Source organism: Echiichthys vipera, assembly GCF_963691815.1.
Source record: "Echiichthys vipera genome assembly, chromosome: 22".
In the NCBI taxonomy this organism is placed as follows: Eukaryota; Metazoa; Chordata; class Actinopteri; order Perciformes; family Trachinidae; genus Echiichthys; species Echiichthys vipera.
This window is the reverse complement of record NC_139847.1, coordinates 2,886,225-2,910,297: the sequence shown is the minus strand read 5'-3', so window position 1 is coordinate 2,910,297 and position 24,073 is coordinate 2,886,225. Positions and strand designations below refer to the sequence as shown.

General features: G+C 46.2%; 1 protein-coding gene across 1 annotated transcript; it reads right to left on the bottom strand.

Moving 5' to 3' along the window:
• On the bottom strand, positions 1-4,883 carry LOC310963855 (type I phosphatidylinositol 4,5-bisphosphate 4-phosphatase-A-like). Its single transcript, XM_083936800.1, has 7 exons — positions 4,667-4,883; positions 2,742-2,923; positions 2,317-2,423; positions 1,416-1,527; positions 1,075-1,127; positions 889-979; positions 1-798 (listed from the first exon to the last, which is right to left on the bottom strand). Exons 1-7 carry the CDS (start codon positions 4,770-4,772, stop codon positions 655-657), a joined length of 795 nt encoding a protein of 264 aa, XP_083792926.1. The 5' UTR covers positions 4,773-4,883; the 3' UTR covers positions 1-654.
• Positions 4,884-24,073: the final 19,190 nt, after the last annotated feature.

Here is a 24,073-nt window from a genome sequence, read left to right as displayed (position 1 = left end):
GCTAAACTAAGATAACTAGCTAAACCAAGCTTACTAGCTAAACTAAGATAACTAGCTAAACCAAGCTAACTCGATCTAACGCTCGTCAAGAAATGTCATATTTACCAAAATGTCAAAGTAACTCTTTTTAAAAAGGCGTAATTTACTTTATTTTCGAGCACGGAGAGCGAATTACAGTAAAGTGACTTTTTCTTGAATAACAAAATAATCACGTGTCGTCTCCTCCGTCTAACGCTGAGGTTATTAGCATTAAACGTTGTTTTCCCGCCCGTTTGGTTCGATTATATACGTGAACACATCCGGACTTCTCAACGTTTAAACCTTTGGAAACAAAAGCGTCGGTTTTGTTGGTTTTGAAACAACATTTTAGTCAAAAAACGCAGAATTTGAACGATTCAAAACCGTCTCGAACGACTCTAAACGATTCGTGATGACGTGTTTATTATGGCGCCGTATTTGTGGTGAATCAAATCTGTGGAGTTTCATTTTTTTATGTTTTAAATGCGTCTTTTCTTCTTTCTTTGTTTCCTTTTCTGCGTCTTTTCCTCTCCATCCTCTCGTCCTCCACTAGCCCTCTCACCTACCTTCCTTCCTTCCTTCCTTTCTTTCTTTCTCTCCCTCCACCCTTCTCTCTCTCTCTCTCTCTCTCTCTCTCTACGTGATGTTGGATATGTGGTCGCTGATTTTCAGACACCTCCAGTAGACGGTCCTCGCCATGGTGAACACGGCGAGCAGGATCAGCAGCACCCACGACACGTAGATCCCTTTAGAGCGCTGCGCGGGCTCCCACGTCCCGACCTGAGCACACAGACGCGTTTTATTAAATAGTTATTACATTATAATATATTAATATTTATAAATCTACTCAATGGCAACACGCAAACACACCATGAGTCCCGCGGTGGAGGTGGCGATGACGATGAACAGCAGAAAGCACAGCAGGCTCCTCCTCCTGGGGTACTGCCGGCCAATAGAAGAGCTGGAAATAAGCGTAAAAATAAGAATATTTAATAGTGAAACAGAAAATATGATGGTGGGAATGTTTTTATTTAAATGAACTGCGGAGGAGCTTACACTTTTCGACAGTGAGGACATCGAGCCAACGTCCGCTCTGAAAACTCGGTCCACTGGAAGGAAACAGGAAGTGAAGCGTCAGGGAAATGAAATAAGAGAGAAGTGAAAGTGTGTGTGTGTGTGTGCGTGCGTGCGTGCGTGCGTGCGTGCGTGCGTGAGTGAGTGAGTGAGTGAGTGAGTGAGTGAGTGAGTGAGTGAGTGAGTGAGTGAGTGAGTGAGTGAGTGAGTGAGTGAGTGAGTGAGTGAGTGAGTGTGTGTGTGTGTGTGTTTGCGTGCGTGCGTGCGTGCGTGCGTGCGTGCGTGCGTGCGTGCGTGCGTGCGTGCGTGCGTGTGTTCTCTACCAGGAATGTATTGGAGCAGTGTCCACAGATGATGGGGATGCCGACGGGCTGGCGCTGAGGTTCAGGACTGTCCCTGCCGATGTGAACCGGTCCCAGGTTGATGACGCGTTTACTGTCAGAAAAACAAAACAAATTGAACGTCAGGACAACGACGACCCGACAGCCCCGGCTACTTCCTCCTTTAACCGTGTGACGATGAAGGAGAAGAGAGAAAAGAGCGTTTAATTTCAGTCTAAGGGCACACTCCCACTGTGACTCCGTACCGTGCCCCAGCACGTTTCACGGCTAAAGTCTGGTTCCTTTGACCAGTGTGAGTGCAACCGTACCGCGTCTAGGAGCGGCACGCTTGCCGTCCATGGCCCGTTTGGGAGAGGTGGGCTTTAGTAAAGCACGTTTTCACATGTACGAGCACGAGCGTGCGCACATGTACGAGCACGAGGCCTACGGCGGTTCTGAGGTCATTTCCTGTGCGCCTGTTGGGACATAGAGAAAAGAAGGAGGGACCATGCGCGGACATTTAAAACAATGGCGGCGAAAGGTTCACGTTGGTGTGATGCGGAGTCGGAGTGTTTACTGCAGATTTGGTCGATGAAAAGATTCAAAAACAGTCGACAAGACGCACAAAAACTCCGAGGTCTACGGAAAGATCTGGAAACAAAGCCACGCATCGCCATGACATCATCAATGCGTGTGACGTGTTACGGCGTGATGACGTATAGGCAGCAAGAAGCATTCTCCGAGGCCCAGGTAGTGTGAGTACAAACGATTTTGCATCTATTTTTAGTCGTTTTGCATCTTTACTTTATGTCTTTCAACTTCAACAACTCAATCTTTTACTTCTTCTTTTAACATGTGCTAAATAAAACCAGAACGCCTCGGGCTCTCTCTCTCTGCGTCTCACCAGTACGGCCTCGGACAGGCGATCCTCTGCGACGTGACTTTGCAGATCAGGAGGCAGTTGCACGGACAGCGGACGTACTTCTTCCCCACAGGAGCGTTCTTTATCGGCTACGGAGAGATGGGAGGAGAGAAGCGTTAGACACTTTCAGTTTCAGTGTGCAGGTTTTTCTGATGAAGTTCTCAGTGTTTGTTTGGATCTCAGCGGTAATTCTGCGCGTTCTCTCGGACGAGACGGTGAGAAAACTCCCCTGAACCACCTCAACTGGCTCCTTAGTAATACTGAAGATGTCAAAGCCACAGTATGAAACAAAAATACAGGAAACAGAGTCCATAAACTGCTTAAATGGACTTGAACTATATTGGACATGCGTCTGCGTCTTGTTAGAGTCGGGGGTCAGAGGTCAGATCCACGGCTGTGTGACTCACCGTGGCCTCGTTGCAGATGCTGCACTTCACCACGTGCTGGTGCGTCTTGCCCTCCACGGATATGGCGCTCTGACAGACCCGGCAGCTGATGACCGGAGCGCTGCTGCTGTCCGGGCTGCCCTGCGGCGAGTACGGGGGCGGAGGCTCATCCGGTGCCATCGAGCTGGGGAACGGCACCAAACCTGGAGAGTGCGACAGTTTGGTTACAGGTCACTGTCAGGAAGGTTTCTGAGGTTTGGTACCGATATCAAAACGATACTTAAACCAAAGTGTAAACCTGTTTTTAAACTAAAAAAAACGTTTTTAAGCTAATGTCTGTGGATGTTGCATGTCCGAGCAACGAATGAGTTACATGCTAGCTAGGAGTAATATGGATCCGCAGAACGGAGACCAGGAAGTGCTAGCCAATCAGAGCAGACTGGGCTTTTTCAGGAGGGGGTTTTAGGGCGCACTCACACTGTCGTTCTGTACCGGGCCAAAACCGTTTTTTCAGCTAAAGCCTAGTACCTTTAAGCAGTGTGAGTGCACCCGTTCCGGGCATAACTGCGGCCAGCGGACCGTCCACAGCCCGCTTGAAAGAGGTGGGCTTTAGCGGAGCCGTTTGCACATGTACGAGCACGAGCGTGCGCACGTGTGCGAGCACGAGCCCTACGGCTGTAGCGTTATGTGCGCCTGTTCGGACATGTAAATAGAAGGACGGACCATGCGCGGATATTTAACAACAACAACAATGGCGGCGAAAGGTTCACGTTGGTGTGATGCGGAGGTGGAGTGTTTACGGCAGATTTGGTCGATGAAAAGATTCAAAAACAGTCGACAAGACGCACAAAAACTCCGAGGTCTACGGAAAGATTTGGAAACAAAGCCACGCACACGCGATCAATGCGTGTGACGTGTTACGGCGTGATGTCGTATGGACAGCAAGAAGCATTCTCTGAGGCCCAGGTAGAGTGAGTACAAACGGGGCTGGGGCGCGGGGGGAGAGGGAGGGGGGGACAAGTACCCTAAAGCACGGGTCGCGGTGCGGAAGGACAGTGTGAGTGCGCCCTTAAAGAAACAGGAGCTAAAACGGAGAGTTTCAGACATCCGGTGAATACAGGTAACGTAACGTATCACCGGTCGCTGTTTGCTAGTAGGGTTCCTCTCCGGACGGATCCGGTCTGCCAGTGTTTCCGGTCGTTTCGTGGTGCTTTTACTTTGTGATCTTCACCAAAGTGCAAGTAGAATTAATTGTTAATGTAAATTAAGAGGACTTTACGGTATATTATGGAGCTGTTAGAGCATGTGCTTTTATTGTGAAGGACTGAAGTTTGGACAACACTGATGTTAAAGTGGACGAACAGCAGCTCACAGTGTTTACGGCGAGGAGACCGGGGGTTAGCATACGGCTAATTCAGCTGTGTTAGCGTCCTTTTGACCACTCTGGTTCACACAAAGATAAATCAGGACGTTAAAACGATATTTGGTTACAAAGACAAGAAGTTAGACTTTAGTTTAACTCCATTAAATGAACTCAGAACATCACACCATCATTTATATGAGTAGGTTACACAGAAAGTTAGCCAAAAACTGTCGTCTGGTGACACAGATCCGTTATTATCAGATAAATGAGAAAAATAACGTGTTTTTTGAACATTAAAGTATGTAAATATGTTCTTGTAGGAACATAAAATATATGTATGAAGCTGAAAAATAGTATTTTAATCCCCTTTAACAGTATTTACTGCTCTGTTTCCAAAGGAGCTCCAGGTGAGGTCCTGCAGTTCCACCAAACCGCCACAGAGGTCGCTAGAAGCAACGTGTCCCATTTCTCAGGGATTACAACTTTAAATAAAAAATAAAAAACATATTTTTCTGCTGTTATGAAATAAAAACACGTCTTTAAAGCTCAAGGTAAAAAAAACCTAAAAAAACAGCGGACATACCGTGTGGTTTTGACGGGTATCCGTGAACGCTGCCCCCGGGAGAGAAGAAGCCGTTGGACCCGTCGTGCTGCTCGGACAGCAGCGGCGACCGTTCCCCGTCCGCCATTGCTGCTTCTTCTTCCACCAACGGACCCTTTTTAGAAACACACCCGGCAGAAGAGTCTCCGGGGGCGGATTAAAACCCCTAAAAACAAGCCCGGTGGGTGACACGGCGAGAACACGGGAACCAGGAAGAGAAACAACAAAAACATCCGTCACATGACTGGGATCTGAGTCACGGCCGTGATGGACAGCGCGGTGGACCAATGAGAGAGCTCGTTTGGAGATGGGCGGGTCCAAGAGAGCCGTTGGGCCGTTTGACAGCCAGGGCCGCGTCCCAATACTAATGCAAAGCGTCCTTTACCGGGGGAATGGTGCCATTTTTAAGCTTTAAAACAAGGCAAGTTTATTTATTAGATGTTAAATAAGCTCACTCTAGTTCTATACAGGACTTAACATGACTGAAGTCTCAATAAATTATTAAATAAATGTATAAATAATGAGTATAAAGTACAGGAATGTACGGAAGCCCTAAGTTGTCAAACATACATACATTTTATTTGCTTTGTTTTCCTTTAAAAGCGAGATAATTTACCCTCCGTTTTCTCCAACCCCCCACCACAGCCACTTCCTGTTTGATCCAATCAGGAAGTGCCAACAACTGCAGTTCTCTGAGTGTCCACTAGGGGCAGGTTTCATAACAGAGCAGTTTCTCATTGAGCCCCATGTTAAACAGGCCGTTTACACAGCATCATTAAACCTGTTTAAGGACAAAAGAACATTCTAGTCTGTGTGTTTAGCTCATATCTCCATGACAACACTGAGGGGGAGGGGCTAGTTTTTATTTTATTGGAGGTTAAAGTTTATGAATAATTAGGGGCGTGGCCTCTTGAGTGACAGCTAGCCTCTGGCCCTCACTTCTCCTCCGAGGTAAACGTCAGCCAGATGGACGTACGCCCCTCCCCCCCAGCGTCACATACATGCCCTTTTTTGGTCAGAGGAAATGAGGCGGAGTCAAAGTCTGACAAGATGGAGACTCCTGTAGACGATGACGATTGGATCAAGTTGAGAGAACGGACCTCGACGGAGGGGCTAAAATACCAGGCTAAAGTGAAAGTTTATGAATAATTAGGGGCGTGGTCTATTGAGTGACAGCTAGCCTCTGGCCCTCACTTCTCCTCGGAGGCTAGTTAGCATCATTAGCATGCTAACTCAGTCATTTCGACCTGGACTGAGGTAATCCATGTGGTGGTGTTCCCATAGTGACAAGATGGTTTGCTCTTGGATCAACTGTACAAACAGATGGTTTAGGAACACAATGTGTTATGCTAATTAAGTAGCCGCACTTGCACCATGAATACAGCCTGCTATCGGTGGCACATACACTAGATGCTAATCTGGAGAAGCAGGAGGATTAGGGCCGTGAGGGTCTGTGTTTTACAGTCTATGCGCGTGGCACTGTGTTGAATATCAGTTTAAATCATAAATGCTGGCTGTACTTGACTCCCCGAGCCGGTGTAATTTCCGCTAGAGACACAGGAAATAAAAAGAAATGACCCCCGTTCCTCTCCGGTCCTGGAAACAAATCTCAACTTTGACTCCAGCTCCCGTTTATCTAGTAAGGGGTTCTGTTAGCCTATAGCTCCTGGGCAGTGGAGCTAATACAGCTAATTCAGTGAACGTCAGCCAGACGGACGTATCTCCCTCCCCTCAACCTCACATACATGCCCTTTTTTGGTAAGAGGAAATGAGGAGGAGTCAAAGCCTGACAAGATGACTTAACAAAAAAACAAACAAACAAACAAACAAACAGAGAGCTAGCTTTAGCGTTACCTGCATTGGTGTTTAAGGAGACGTCAGTCAGCACGACATGTCACGTGTGATGGAAACCATTCATTCATTATCTCCCAAATTAATAACCTTCTTACCTCAGAAATATATATATATAAATATATATATATATATATATATATATATATATATATATATATATATATATATATATATATAGCCTACATTATGTTATAATCAACAATTAAGCTAACTCGACACCCCTGGGCGAAATCTGCCACCCTTCCCTCGGCGACAGGCAGCAAGTTCACGCACAGCAGTGTTGAATTAGTCAATTGTCAGAAAATTAATTGCAATTTATTTTGATAATTTAAGTTATTTATCATGTAAAAATATTTCATGGTTCCAGATTTGCTGCATTTCCTTTTAGTAAAGTTAACGTTTTAGTAATAATGTTGAGGTTTGGACAAAACCAGCACTTGGAAGGTGTCACTTTGACCATTTCTCGCTATTTATTTCATCTTTTTTAGCAGTTTTACACCAAACAACCAATTGATTCATGTAGAAACTAATCAGCAATGAATGAAAATAATCATTCATTAATAGTTAGAATGAGTTCTGAGAGAATATATAAGAGTAAAACAGTCACAGGGGTCGTTTTTATACTTTTAATACTTCAATGCACGCCTTTTACTTGTAACATGGTACTTTTACACTGTGGCATAATCCCGCTGGATTATCGTATTTCCTTTATCACGCCCATCCCTGTGTTTCCTTTAATGCAGTGTCGTTGAACTGGACGCTCGCTTATCAGATTGTTTCTGAGTCAGTGCCGGTTTTCACGCCACGCAAGAGCTTCATTGTTCATTGTTGGGGCTCAAACTCATAACCAAGCACGTACGACGTCCAGGGACAACATGGACTCTACGCATTTTACTCCTTTCACAACTTGTTGTTACTGAAACACATCAACATCTTCAGATTACAAGCTGATTCTGCATGATTGTGAAACTGACTGAGGCACTCAAACGTGTGTCAGCTCTGCTCATAATCTTGTATTTCACGAAACATTTCCTCACCGCCGACCATTTCCTGGTGATTTGAACCTAAATCATCATCCGTATGGAAGACAGCCAAGAAAAGGGGGGGGTGAGGGAGTAAAGGAGAGGCTGTCTTTGGTATTTATTCACTGTCTTTGTGTGGAGAGACTCGCACACTCACTATGTCGCTCCTGCTGCTGCTGCTGCTGCTGCTGCTGCTGCTGCTGCTGCTGGTCTGCGGCGTCCAGGCTTCTCACTTTTACGGGACGGTGATGACCTACTACCCAAAAGACACTGACGCAGCAGGATCTGTCACGGTACGTACCAGTTTCCTACCAATCCAATTTATTAACCTGTTGGAATTTGACGTTACACCTGTGAAATTAACTGTTAAGGAATTAATAATAGGTGGTGTAGTGGTTAGCACTGTCGCCTCACAGCGAGAAGGTTCCAGGTTTGAATCCCGGCTGGGGCCCTTCTGTGTGGAGTTTGCATGTTCTCCCCGTGTCTGCGTGGGTTTTCTCCGGGTTCTCCGGTTTCCACCCACAGTCCAAAGACGTGCAGGTGTTCGGTTCATTGATGACTCTAAATCACCCGTAGGTGTGAATGGTTGTCTGTCTCTGTTCGTCTCTATGTTTCCTGTGATAGACTGGCGTCCTGTCCAGGGTGGACCCCGCCTCACGCCCGATGTCAGCTGGGATCGGCTCCAGCCCCCCGAATCCGACCCCGGGATAAGCGGTTGAGAATGAATGAGTGTTTTGCATCCTCTCTATACTGTGCAAATGTACTGTTTTTCCCCTTATTCCCTCGTTTAACACTTTTCCAAATACCTTCTTCTTGCGTCTATGTGGAACTTGGACCACGTGATACGGTTTAGAATCAGAATCAGAACCAGCTCACCTCATGTCTGCTGCTGATATGCGGCTGCTCCAGCACACTACTCCATAGAAAATGGCTGATGCCACCACAGGGTCATAGAAGGAGGTCAGGAGTGCCCCTTGCAGAAGGTCCAGTCTGCTCTGACCTTTCTTATATGTTGCTGCAGTGTGGTCAGACCAGTCCAGTTTATTGTTCAGGTGAACTCCCAGGTACTTGTAAGATGTCACCATCTCAATGTCCGTTCCCCGGATGTTCACCTGTGTGCAGGGTTGTTTGTGCCTGCGTAAATCCACCACCAGCTCTTTGGTCTCCCCGGCGTTGAGCTGGAGGTGGTTCCGCCGGCACCAGTCCACAAAGTCCTGAATAAGTTCTCTGTAGGCTCCGTCGTCACCGTCCCTGGTGAGGCCGACGATAGCAGAGTCGTCAGAGAACTTCTGTAGATGGCAGTGAGGGGATTGGTGGCGAAGTACAGGGTGAACAGGAAAGGAGCCAGGACCGTTCCCTGTGGGGCCCCCGTACTGCAGATGATCGTGTCCGACACGTAGTCTCTCAAGGAAAGAAGATGGATTGTTTTTAAAGTCTTGTATATCATTCAAACGCACATCGTCAACGTAGCTAACGCCACGACGTCTGTTCACTGTGAAACCACAGGTGGTCATTCGCTATAAGCTGAACTTCCACTCTTGCCAACAAGTCGACTCGTGGACCTGCTTCAGTGGGAACTGTGGGACTCAAATCCCTGCGACTCCAGTGTTGAACCTAGTGGACCAGGAGCTCAGCGGAGAGTGGTGTCAGAGAGAAGCCGTCGTGACTCGCCAGGTTCCCAGCAACGCTCCATTTGTGCTGCGGTGAGTTCACCATAACAATGCAAAATATATTACATCTCACTCAGGGCCCAAAAATGTCAAAATGTCAATCGGTCAATCTTGGTTCCTAACATCACCTGTGGTCATGAAAGCTGGGTCAGGACCCAAAGAACCAGGACACGGGTACAAGCGGCCGAAATGTCCTTCTCAGGAGGGGGTCTGGAGTCTCCCTTAGAGAGAGGGGGAGAAGTTCAGCATCCGTGAGGAACTCGGAGTAAAGCCGCTGCTCCTTTGCGTTGAAAGGAGCCAGTTGAGGTGGTTCAGGATCATCTGGTAAGGATGAACCCTGGGCGCCTCCCTAGGGAGGTGTTCCAGGCACGTCCAGCTGGGAGGAGGCCTCGGGGAAGACCCAGGACCAGGTGGAGAGATTAGATCTCCACACTGGCCTGGGAACGCCTCAGGATCCCCCAGTTAGAGCTGGTTAATGTGGCCCGGGAAAGGGAAGTTTGGGGTCCCCTGCTGGAGCTGCTGCCCCCGAGACCCGACCCTGGATAAGAGGCTGAAGATGAGATGAGATGAGGACTGATACTCCGATTCTGTGCAACATGGTAACATTTTCTCATTAACTTTGAAGGTTGAGCGGTGGAAACTGGGTGGGTAACAGAGATGGCGTCTCATCGTGGAGCGCTGTGACTCTGGTGGAACTGAGGGTCCGGTCGGACATCGGCCGCGCCAACACATCACCCCAGACCACCGTAGTGCCAGCCATCAGGTAGCTGCTCTAATTAGTAATCATGCACCTCATGTAATTAAAGCGTTTTAGGTGTCACAGCACATTTCTGTTCATCACACTGAAGTTTATATCACAATCTTTGTTCTTCTACATTTGCGTCTTTTCCGGGAATTATTCCTCCTTTAATTGAATGGAGGAACCGTCCAGAATTGAACATTTACACACCTTTTCCTGCGTTATCTACGCATTCGTACTTTCAGCCAGAAACTCCATTCAAACGCTGAAATGTTCCACGTCTTTCATACATTCTGGGTATTGTTCACCTTTCAAATCCCATTAAAGCTTTTTAAAATATGCAACTTTGTTTGAAGCATAGTAAAAATGATTTTGAGGGAGACTGTGGCTCAGTAGAAGAGTGGATCGTGCTCCACTTGAGAGATTGGCGGTTCGATCGCCACCTCCCCAGGTCCACATGTCGAAGTGTCCTTGGGCAAGACCCTGAACCTCGAATTGCTCCCTGTGCTGCGCATGGGTGTGTAAATGTGGTGTGAATGGTTACATTAGATTAGATGGTGTGTAGATGTCCAACGCCATCAGTGTGAACGTCTGTGTGAACGGGTGAATGTGACAAACACTGTGAAAGCGCCTTGAGTAGTCAGAAGACTAGAAAGACGCTATATTAGTACATTAGTCCATTTACCATATATTTTCGCATTAGTGTGTATTGTACCTGCCATCATTCCCACAATTTTCCACTCTTCACACACCATTTTAAGTCAAAAAGTAGGAAAGTGTGTGCGGGTCACAGACATGTTACAACGTAAGCAAACAGACTTACACTTTTGACTCTGCGAGCCTGAAAGTGACAGCAACTCCAAGCAACCGCCCCATAGACACTGATGTTAATCAAGACGGTTCACTTCTGGAGCAAAGCCGACAGTACTGCTGCTATTCTCACATTTTTGACACTACACACACACATTTCACACATTGTGTTCATCAGAGTTTCCTTTCTCTCAGGGTGAAAAATAATTGTGAATGGAGTTATAGTTTTTGACTGGGAAGCATTAGTTTGAGTGGTGCGTCTTCATTTTCTATGAGATTTACTGCCTCACCCTGAAACGTACATTGTTTGTATTATTCAACGTTTAACATCAGGTACTTCTTTGTAGGAAAATACCTTTAAAGGAAAGGAAGTTCAGGCTTAAATTCCAAAAGGCGTCAGCAGTAAGTTTCCTGCTGAAGGCGTTGAGGAACAAGTGCGTCAGGTTACATGAAGTATTAACTTCCAGCAGAATGACATTCGCTTCATTACCATTTAACAGACACCTTTGTCTAGACAGAACTGATATAGCTGCAGCTCGGTCGGCTGCTTGTCTCGTGCTTGATATGGGAATAATGCACGGGGTTGCACAATACTTCTGTCTGTCAGGGTTCCCTCAAACTGTCGGAGAGACTTCAACCTGTTGGCGTTTGACCCCGACGGAGACCAGGTTAAATGCAGATATGGCAACGCAGCACTGTCAGAGTGTGACGCCTGCACGCCGCCGTCTGTCCTCAGCCTCTCGTCAGTGAGTAGCCACACGGACACTCGTGCTTGACTATGACACCATTGCAGTCCAATCATAATCAATATATTTGGTGACCCAAACTGAGAAAACAAAGAGACCAAAACTTGGTTGGGAGTGTCTTATTACAATAACAATCGTTTTCCAAATTGCATTTCATTACTTGACGCTACTTTATCTTGACTTCCTGTCCCTTGCAGTCGTGTACTCTGTCATTCAGCCCCACCAGTGCCAGTAACGAAGGTTCATACGTCGTACAGTTGGTGATGGAGGACTTTCCCAGGCAGAATATCATCCTGACTCAAACCAACGGGCAAGAGACCACCATAAATACCAACGACGCCATCAGCAAACTACCTGTCCAGTTTGTCTTAAAGGGTGAGATTTCTTGTTTTGGCAGCCTGCTTACCTCCATTTCTAATTGAGAGAGATAACTACATAGATATATGTCTAAGAGGACTATGAATAAGTGAAACTCTTGACCTGCTGGTGGCACTGGAGGAAAGGTCACATGGTCAATAAAGACATTAGGAGTCATTGCCTGAGCACCATGAATCCCTGGCCATCATTTTATGGCGATCTGATCTGATAAACAGATAAAACCTGCCATTGGCTGCTGATTTCAGCCGGTATAGCCCCCCCCCCCTCCTATTATCTCCACTATCTATTTTGAAAAGGCACCATCGCTGCATCCATTACTTCGATTGATTTAAAGACAAAACAAACAAGCCCTAACGTCTTTTACCCTTTCTGAGAATGATGGCTTTAGCAGCCAGACTTTTCTCCAGGGCTTTGAAGATCGGTCCGGCAATGCGAGACTAACGCCAATCAAACAGTTGCCAAGATATTCTATTCTGAACCAAAGTGGTGGACCAGCCTGCTCTCATTCCCAGGGCGCCAAATTCCGACGCTTTGTCATGGCCCAAACCCATCCATGGTCATATTAGACACTCAGAGCAAGTGCTCCAGAAGTAGTCATGGTCTTCATTGGGTCAGGGTAGTGGACAAGTCAAAAGATCGCACAACTTTCCCCAACACGCCGTTGTTTGTGTCTCATTCTTGTACCATGTGTCCTGTGCATTAATCTAGTTGCATTACAAACATATTTAAATCCATCCAGAATCCCTAACTAAGAGGTTTTGTTATCTAAACCCAAGCAAGTACTTTTGTTTGAATTCACAACGTTAACCATGTGTTCCCCAGCGACACAATCACAGTGCTACTCAGTACATTAACAAGGGTCCAAAGGGTCCTGACAACGCGTCCGTATGTGAGGAGTTGGGATGAGAACAGGTTGGCTGGGCTGACAAAATGACTGGCACTGCTACCTTCAGAAAATGTTTTACTTTAATGAATTGTTCCAGTGGACCCTGTGGTGCCATCCTGCACAGAGGGACTCTATCTGCCCAGGTTCCTGCCTCCAACCCCAACCAGCAGAGCTCGGCTGTACGCCCCTGTCAATCAGGTCCTGGAAATCAGCATCAACGCAGAGGCAAGTCTCTCCACGTAAGTCAAACATACAGTAAAACACATTTAAAAGAATATAACACACAGGTTAATAATGCAGGACGTCCTCTGCTCAGATAAGAAATACTTATCTCATTGAAACATGAGTCATACCCAAATGGTTTTCATTCGCCAAGGTTTCCAGTTGCAGGAGGAATCTTATCTGTTGCGTAAGTCCAACACTTTACAGGACAGGTTTGACAAGAGCAACGGATTTAACAAATGTAACAGATCCAACCACCTCCATTGAGCTCTCCAGAGTACAGACTATATATAGAATGAATTGCCGTTAATGAGAACAGGCTGTTTAGTAGTAGTTTTACAATCTTAGAGTTCTAGAGGCGATTACTAGACGACCTAACGCAACAACAAATGCGATCAGCCAGCTATAACTTGCCACGGCAGAAAGAACATTTGATTGACATTGAGAATATTGATGCTTATTTAACTTCCCAAGCCTTTTTCTTCTTCTGTCTGTTGAAGTATTTCCGAGTTGCTGTTCAGCGGGCCGCACAACATGCAACAGACTCGATTAGGAACAGGGCGGTACACCCTGACATGGACCCCGTCTGAAAATGAAGATGAGGAGAGCCACCCCGTGTGTTTTGCCTACCAGGCAGGTTTAAAGTGAGTTAACGTTACCCTATTAATGTATATGGAAAACTATGAAATCAATTTCTTATAAGGTGTTTTTTTAACCATTAATGCATGCATCCAGACGTCATGTCCAGATTGTCAGTATAAATTTAGTGTAAGAAAGTAGTCGTAAGAATAAATTGCATCCTAGATTTCATCTCAGAGAATAGGGAATGCTATCAGTTGTATCATTCATTCATCTTCAACCGCTTGTCCCTGTCGGGGTCACGGGGGGCTGGAGCCGATACCAGCTGACATTGGGCGTGAGGCAGGACGCCAGTCTATCACAGGACACATAGAGACGAACAGAGACAGACAACCATTCACACCTACGGGTGATTTAGAACCGAACCCCTGCACGTCTTTGGACTGTGGGAGGAAACCGAAGAACCCGGAGAAAACCCACGCAGACACGGGGAGAACATGCAAACTCCACATAGAAGGGCCCCAGCTGGGATTTGAACCAGGGACCTTCTCGCTGTGAGGCGACAGTGTTAGCCACCACACCACCGTGTAGCCCTTCAAAATTCACTCTTGTCATAATTCCGTCTGTGGGAGTTGATTGGTTCCATTCTCATGTCTGTAGCGTGACTATAGCAGATGGTTAGGTTAGCTTAGCTTAGCATAAAGACCTCAAACAGGGGGGAAAAAGCTAGCCTGGCAATGTCCGAAGATCTACAAATCCACCAACCAGTACCTCTGAAGATTATACCTAGGATGTTAAATCTGTACAAAGACAAAGTGTAGAAAACCCAGTGGCTTTACAGGGGTTTATGTGAAAGACGGATACTTGAGGGGTGACGTCATGGACTCTACTGGCAAGACTCCAGGCTCTTGATTAATGATCATTTGACATGCAGTGCGTTGCTGGTATTGATCTTTTCAATTAATGTTCTGTAGGAAAGCAAATAAACATATTTCCTATTCCTCTGAGAGCTTGAGCAATAAAAATGGTATGCATGAAAATAACTAAACATAATTTGTGACATCATTTTGTAAATAGGCTACTGTATTGATTCATCTCCACAGTACGGCCAAGTATAACTCTGAGCTCCGATGCGTTACTGTGAGTGTTGGAAATGGTAAGTTGGACCCTTTCTTGTTTTTATTTTAATGTTTTAAATGCCAAAGCTGATTTCCTGGATTGATAAAGTTCCCTAATGAGCTCTGGTTTATATTCACTTCTGTTTACAGTTCAAACAGTAACCACAACCATTCGTCCAACAACTACAACCTCCATCACTACACCAGTGGCTACAACAACCACAACAACTACAACCACAGCTCCCTCAACGACAACCCCACTAACTACAACCACAGCTCCCTCAACAACAACCCCACTAACTACAACCACAGCTCCCTCAACAACAACCCCACTAACTACAACCACAGCTCCCTCAACAACAACCCCACTAACTACAACCACAGCTCCCTCAACAACAACCCCACTAACTACAACCACAGCACCCTCAACAACAACCCCACTAACTACAACCACAGCTCCCTCAACAACAACCCCACTAACTACAACCACAGCTCCCTCAACAACAACCCCACTAACTACAACCACAGCACCCTCAACAACAACCCCACTAACTACAACCACAGCTCCCTCAACAACAGCCCCACTAACTACAACCACAGCTCCCTCAACAACAACCACACAAACTACAACCACAGCTCCCTCAACAACAGCCCCACTAACTACAACCACAGCTCCAACAACAACCACACAAACTACAACCACAGCTCCCTCAACAACAACCCCACTAACTACAACCACAGCTCCCTCAACAACTACCCCATTAACTACAATCACAGCTCCAACAACAACCGCACAAACTACAACCACAGCTCCCTCAACAACAACCCCACTAACTACAACCACAGCTCCCCCTACATCTACCCCACTAACTACAACAACAATCATTACACCAGTGGCTACAACAACCACACAAACTACAACCACAGCTACCTCAACAACCGCCCCACTAACTACAACCACAGCTCCCTCAACAACAACACAACTAAGTAGAACCACAGCTCCCTCAACAACAACTCCACTTACTACAACAATCATTACACCAGCTACAACAACCACACAAACTACAACCACATCTCCCTCAACAACTACCCCACTAACTACAACCACAGCTCCCTCAACAACAACCACACAAACTACAACCACAGCTCCCTCAACAACAACCCCACTAACTACAACCACAGCTCCCTCAACAACTACCCCACTAACTACAACCACAGCTCCCTCAACAACAGCCCCACTAACTACAACCACAGCTCCCTCAACAACAACCCCATTAACTACAACCACAGCTCCAACAACAACCACACAAACTACAACCACAGCTCCCTCAACAACAGCCCCACTAACTACAACCAAAGCTCCCTCAACAACAACCCCATTAACTACAACCACAGCTCCCTCAACAACTACCCCACTAACTACAACCACAGCTCCAACAAAAACCACACAAACTACAACCACAGCTCCCTCAACAACAACCACAAAAACTACAACCACAGCTCCCTCAACAACTACCCCACTAACTACAACCACAGCTCCCTCAACAACAGCCCCACTAACTACAACCACAGCTCCCTCAACAACAACCCCACTAACTACAACCACAGCTCCAACAACAACCCCACTAACTACAACCACAGCTCCCTCAACAACAACCCCACTAACTACAACCACAGCTCCAACAACAACCACACAAACTACAACCACAGCTCCCTCAACAACAACCCCACCAACTACAACCACAGCTTCCCCTACATATACCCCACTAACTACAAAAACAATCATTACACCAGTGGCTACACCAACCGCACAAACTACAACCACAGCTCCCTCAACAACAGCCCCACTAACTACAGCCACAGCTCCAACAACAACACAACTAACTAGAACCACAGCTCCCTCAACAACAACCTCACTAACTACAACCACAGCTCCAACAACAACCCCCCTTACTACAACAACAATCATTACACCAGCTACAACAACCACACAAACTACAACCACAGCTCCTTCAACAACAACAACTCCACTTACTACAACAACAATCATTTCGCCAGCTACAACAACCACAAAAACTACAACCACAGCTCCCTCAACAACAACCCCACTAACTACAACCACAGCTCCCTCAACAACAACCCCACTAACTACAACCACAGCTCCAACAACAACCACACAAACTACAACCAAAGCTCCAACAACAACCCCACTAACTACAACCACAGCTCCAACAACAACCCCACTAACTACAACCACAGCTACCTCAACAACAACCCCACTAACTACAACCACAGCTCCAACAACAACCCCACTAACTACAACCACAGCTCCCTCAACAGCAACCCCACTAACTACAACCACAGCTCCAACAACAACCCCACTAACTACAACCACAGCTCCCCCAACAACAACCTCACCAACTACAACCACAGCTTCCCCTACATATACCCCACTAACTACAAAAACAATCATTACACCAGTGGCTACAACAATCACACAAACTACAACCACAGCTCCCTCAACAACAGCCCCACTAACTACAGCCACAGCTCCAACAACAACACAACTAACTAGAACCACAGTTCCCTCAACAACAACCTCACTAACTACAACCACAGCTCCAACAACAACCCCACTAACTACAACAACAATCATTACACCAGCTACAACAACCACACAAACTACAGCCAAAGCTCCCTCAACAACAACAACCACAATAACTACAAAAACAGCTCCCTCAACAACAACCCCACTAACTACAACCACAGCTCCCTCAACAACAACCACACTAACTACAACCACAGCTCCCTCAACAACAACCACACTAACTACAACCACAGCTACCTCAACAACAACCCCACTAACTACAACCACAGCTCCAACAACAACCCCACTAACTACAACAACAATCATTACACCAGCTACAACAACCACACAAACTACAGCCACAGCTCCCTCAACAACTACCCCACTAACTACAATGGCAGCTCCCTCAACAACTACCCCACTAACTACAACAAACATCATGACACCCATTACAACAGCCACACAAAGCACAACCACCATTTCCTCATCAAATATAACACTAACTACAACCAGCACTACACCAACAACAAACACACTAACCACAACAACTACCCCACTTACTACAACAATCAGCATTACACCAACTACCCAACAAACTCCAACAAACACCCCAACACCAACTACAGCAACCAGCAACATTCCCTCATCAATTGCCCCACTTACTTCAACCAGCACTATAACAACCACACAAACTACAACCACATCTCCCCAAACAACTAACTCACTAACTACAACACTCACTACACCAACTAAAACTTCCATTCATTCCACAGCTACCTCATTTATTACAAACATCTCTACACCAACAACAACAACCACACAAACTAGAGCAAACATTCCCTCGACAACTAACCCCCTGACCACATCCAGCATTACACCAACCACGCAAACTACAACTACCACTTCATCAGGAAAGAAACTATTAAATACAATAAACATTAATACACCAACAACAATAACCGCACAAACTACATCAAACAGTCCCCCAACAACTACTCCACTAACGCCAACAACCATCGCTACACCTACTGCAACAACAACCCCACAAACTACAACATCAAGTCCACCACCTGAAGACATAAGGGCTTTCCCGACATCTGAAACCAACGTCTCAAACCAGTGTGAGTATGGCAAATGGTGACGTTATACATTATGTACAGCAATCATCTCTTAATGGATGTCGCTAAGAGAGCGAGCTAAGTGAGAACAATGGCATTTGAGTTGCCTGAAAATGGAAGACCACCATTCTGGCTTTGCATTGTAATGTTTGGTCCCTGTGCTTCTAGTTGTCGTAGCGACGAGAATAAAGCTTTCCTCTTCGTCTCCACTGTCCGACGACTACATCAGGAGTACCGTCATACAACAGGTCAGCCTATTCTTGTGCTTTTATCAATCATCAAACTATGTCAAAAGTAGATACTAACTCCACCTACTGGGGCAAGTTGAACGTTTAGATTGGTGGGCCTAAAGAAAATTGTAGTAAATACATGAATAAACAAGGTTAAGTGCTAACGTTTGGTATTTTAAAGTCAATATCAAGTATCAAAACCCTCCTACAAACATTTATGATGATTCAGAAGGTTAAAAATCTCCACGTTACACTGCACCAACCTATCAGAGAAAGCAGTGGTCATAGCTCAGCACTACTGTCGCTTTTTCTTCTTCAGATTAGAGATGAACTGGTGAGACGAGGGCTGCCGTCAGACACGACTCTACGCTTCATAAGCAGTCTTCAACTGGATATACCGAACACAGTGACCCCTGTTGTTTGAACGTGAAGATTCATGAGCTGCCCCACCTTCACTGACGTCAGTAACAGATTCTGAATGGAGCGTAGAATCCGCATTCATATGCAGATATCTGCGTGTAGAGACAACCCAAACTCCATTCTCGGGCTCAGAAGAGAAAGTCTTGGCCTGGAGATTCGTTGGCTTCTCCTAAAATGAGTTTTTTTATGACTGAAATATTTATTGACTGCTAAACACACTGCTGCTTATTAAACATATGCATACGTTAAAGGTTGGATATGTAGAATCTTTATTAAAAGCAATATTTACAAAAATAATAATAAACCCACGGGGCATTTTGAGGGGTACAGAATTAATATTTTAAACATTTTTTGACGGGTTTGACAATGACTTTCTGTCAGGCTCTGTTCACATTGTACCAGCCAATAGTGGCCAGCATCGCGGGTTTACAGGGTTGTCTGTTGTTGGGTGCAGCTACTGTAGGCTGGCACTGGGTGAAATAGAGTTAGCCAATCCTGCAGCTGCTTCGGAGCCTCAGTGAAGGGGGCGTTCTTTGTCCCAGCAGCTGAGTGAGCGGAGACGGGCAACAACCAGAGTCACTATAGGCCGAGCATTCACTCCATGGACTGAGAGAAAGGAGAGGAACGCCATTCAAACGCACGCCCACATGGCTACGCTGCTCCTTGATCGCTAACATCACAATTGCACTTATCTTAACCCCACCAGCGATCTTTTTCAAACCCTAACCAAGGGGTTTCGTTGACTAACCCTGACCACGTAGTTTTGTTTGAATTTACCAAAAAACGGAGACCGTAGCAGAGCATGGACCAAGTGCAATGACGAGTGACGCCAAGGGGTCCATACAAAATGGCCGTATATGACGAGTCGGGATAAGAACTGAAACTAAATCGCTTTAATGCAGAAATGTGCTCTATAAATAAACTTGTCTTGCCTCAAGGGATCTTTTTTTAACGCAGTGTCATTTTCTGTTTGAGCGCCCAATCAAGAACTGGATGGTCGGCTTATCAGGCTTTTGTTGTTCATTGGGCACAACTCCAAAGACACCTGACACTTTCCCATCAAAGGAAGGTTTAGATCATAAACCACTGTTTAATTCCAACCTTGGTAATTACACATGTGATTGACAGCCAAATTGAAAAAAGGGGAGTGAAGGGGAGGCTGTCTTTGGAGCTATCTGTGATAGCGTTGGTATTTGTTTACTGTCTTTGTGCGGAGAGATTCGGACATCCACTATGTCGCTCTCTCTGCTGCTGCTGCTGGTCTGTAGCACCCAGGCTATTCATTTTTACGGGACAGTGATGACCTACTACCCAAAAAAAACCACCACAAATGGATCTGTCAGGGTATGTACAGTTTCCTTCTTATCCAATAGATTCACCTGTTGAAATTGGACTGGATAACTAACTGTTAAGGAAGTCCTCATGCAATATACGGGATATATGTACAAAAGTACTGTACAATTAAGGCTGTTCAATTGATTTAATGTATGTATTGAATCTGGACCATGTGATCTGAAGAACACAAGATGGATTTGATCATGTCCTCTGTATCTGCAGGATGCAAATACATGTCTTCAAAGTAGCACTATTGTGTTTGTTTTCTGGGTGTTGACATTAAAGCCACACCTGTTCACTGGGATACCACAGGTGGTCCTTCGCTATAAGCTGAACTTCCACCTTTGCAGAGACGAGGACTCGTGGACCTGCCTCAGTGGAGACTGTGGGACTCAGAGTCTTGCAGTGAACGTAGTGGACCGGGAGAGCAGTGGAGAGTGGTGTCAGAAAGAAGGGATCATGACTCGCCATGTTCCCAGCAATGCTCCGTTTCTGCTGTGGTGGGTGAAAATATGCAACAAACCTCAAAAATGTCAAAAAAAACACCTTTTCCAAAATGTCAACATTTCAAAACTGGACATTTTACATGAGACCCTGGAAAGAAAACCTCCTCAGTCTCCACTGAGCAAGTCATGCAAAAAAAAAATGTATTAACACTTGGTGGAGGTTAGCACTGTCGCCTCACAGCGAGAGGGTTCCTGGTTTGAATCCCGGCTGGGGCCCTTCTGTGTGGCGTTCGCATGTTGTCCCCGTGTCTGCGTGGGTTTTCTCCTGGTTCTCCGGTTTCCTCCCACAGTCCAAAGACGTGCAGGTGTTGGGTTCATTGATGACTCTAAATCACCCGTAGGTGTGAATGGTTGTCTGTCTCTGTTCGTCTCTATGTGTCCTGTGATAGACTGGCGCCCTGTCCAGGGTGGACCCCGCCTCACGCCCGATTTCTGCTGGGATCGGCTCCCGACAGGGACAAGCGGTTGAAAATGGATGAACTATACACACCTCTATTACATGAGTACGCTCAGGTTCTGTGCAGCACAGTAAAAACAGTCTTTCTCGTTACCTTTGCAGGCTGTTCGGTAGTACCTGGACAAATAACAGGAACGGCATCGATTTGTGGAGCGCTGTGACTCTGGTGGAACTGAGGAACCGGTCTGACACGGGCCGGGCCAACACATCACCCCAGACCACCGTACTGCCAGCTCTGAGGTCAGACTCCTTTGTTGGTTATCATTATTTAGTCTAATTCTCACTTGTCAAGTCTTGAAAAAGAGGCTTAAAAACGACTTCTTCAAAGGGAAGATCTGCTGACGTTAGATCAGGTTCGAGCTTAAAGGTTGAATATGGAGAATGAGCAGAACTCCGCCATCTAGTGTCTCAAGATCGTGGTCGCAACATCAAAAAAAAAGTCCAGCGGTCGGGTTGCCAGGTTTGTTTCCGAGTGTGTCCAGCAATCAGCCTGCTCCATGTCAAGTGATGAATCCTACGGGGTTACAATAACTTCGACTAACTAGTTCATTAACGTTCGCCAACTGGAAGTCTTTCTTTGAGTGGTGTGGTGTGTGTGGTGTTTGGTGTGTGGGTGGTGATCCATTAGCTCGCTCTCAACTCAAAATGATTCATTGTTTCTGTAGCAACAACAGACAACCCTGGCAACCCGCGATGCCCAACGCTATTGGCTGCTACAATGGAAACAGAACGGGACAGAAAGTCATTGTCAAACCCTAGCTTTTAATAATGGATTCTACATATTTAACCTTTAAATTCCAAAAGGCGTCAGCAGTAAGTTTCCTGCTGAAGACGTTGAGGAACAAGTGCGTCAGGTTACATGAAGTATTAACTTCCAGCAGAATGACATTCGCTTCATTACCATTTAACAGACACCTTTGTCTAGACAGAGCTGATATAGCTGCAGCTAGGTCGGCTGCTTGTCTCGTGCTTGATATGGGAATAATGCACGGGCGTTGCACAATACTTCTGTCTGTCAGAGTTCCCTCGAACTGTCGGAGAGACTTCAACCTGTTGGCGTTTGACCCCGACGGAGACCAGGTTAAATGCAGATATGGCAACGCAGCATTGTCAGAGTGTTATCGATGCACGCCGCCGTCTGTGCTCAGCCTCTCGTCAGTGAGTAGCCACGCGGACACTTGTGCATAGAAGCCAAAACCTGTTTATGATGTTGACTGGAGTAAACTCCGCTAACTTGACGCTACTTTATCTTGACTTCCTGTCCCTTTCTGGCCTCTTGCAGTCGTGTACTCTGTCATTCAGCCCCACCAGTGCCAGTAACCAAGGTTCATACGTCGTACAGTTGGTGATGGAGGACTTTCCCAGGCAGAATATCACCCTGACTCAAACCAACGGGACGCAGACTGCCATAAATACCAACTACGCTATCAGCAAACTACCTGTCCAGTTTGCCTTCAAGGGTGAGATTTCTTGTTTTGGATGTTCAGCCACACATGTTTGTTAGAGGCAGATATACGACAGTTCACTAATGTCCCACAATGTTTATGATATTGGAAGTCAGAGAGCTAGAAAAACTACTTGGATCTTTCCTCTGCTACCGAGTGCTGGATACGGGGGGAGGAGTGAGGTCCAGGTGCAGGTGAAAAAACGACGACGAGAAAAACGCGAACGGGTGGAAGGCAAGCAGACGGGGATGCAGACAGGGGAACAGGATCACGGGAAACTCAAACAAAAAGAAACAATGAACACTGAAAACATGGAACAAAACTATCTTTCTCAAACACAGCCGACGAACGAGACACGATACCAAGTAGTTGATGAAACGATCTGGCGCCTGACGTGTCCAACATCTGGCATCTTATACTGTTGTGGAGGTGATTAGTGGAATATGCTTCAGCTGGTACAGAACCAAGCCTCCCGTCTCCAAACAGACAAACACAGAAAGGGGAGACACATACAGGGAAACACACACAGGGGGAGACACACAAGAACAAAAGGAAAGGGAGGAAAGGGAAGGGAGAGGCTGCCACAACTGGGATCCTGACATAATGGAGGCATTTTGAGGAAGATGCTCTGCTATCAGAGGGTCTTATCACAGAAGACAGATTGGTGTCAACACCAGAAAATGAACCACTTCAGAGTTCACTTGACAGCGCCACAGCACCCCACCTTCGAGGCGGACCAGGGCCAGAGTTCGAGTCCGGCATTTACACCAATCCCAAACAAACCCGACCAAGGGGGGGAAGTCTCCAGGGTTGAAGTCAACTGGACTGAAACAGGCTGGTTTGAATGTGTTCTTAGGAAAGTTCTTGCTTGTTGTATTGTTCCAGTGGACCCTGTGGTGCCATCCTGCACAGAGGGACTCTATCTGCCCAGGTTCCTGCCTCCAACCCCAGCCAACAGAGCTCGGCTGTACGCCCCTGTCAATCAGGCTCTGGAAATCAACATCAACGCAGAGGCAAGTGTCTCCAGGTAAGTCAAACATCAACCACGCTTAAAAGAACGCACATGCCCCAGGTTAATGGTGCAGAATGTTCTGTGGTGAGATAAATACCTGGGTAACTGGGTCACATGTTTGGTTTTTGTTCTTTTTCTGGTGCACAAACATACACTGACGGACAAAACAGGTTTGACTTGAGTGCAACAACAGTAATAGCACCAGCTCTATAGCTCTGCTAGGACATACAAACAGTGGGTATAACATATAATGAT

What these genes read in the sequence shown, in the direction of transcription:
- LOC310963855 (XM_083936800.1), bottom strand. Translation starts at nt 4,772, where the DNA reads ATGGCGGACGGGGAACGGTCGCCGCTGCTGTCCGAGCAGCACGACGGG. An exon ending in GCATCTGCAACGAGGCCACG is followed by an intron (nt 2,424 to 2,741) that starts GTGAGTCACACA and finishes ATCTCTCCGTAG; the next exon opens with CCGATAAAGAACGCTCCTGT. An exon ending in ACTGCTCCAATACATTCCTG is followed by an intron (nt 1,128 to 1,415) that starts GTAGAGAACACA and finishes GTTTCCTTCCAG; the next exon opens with TGGACCGAGTTTTCAGAGCG.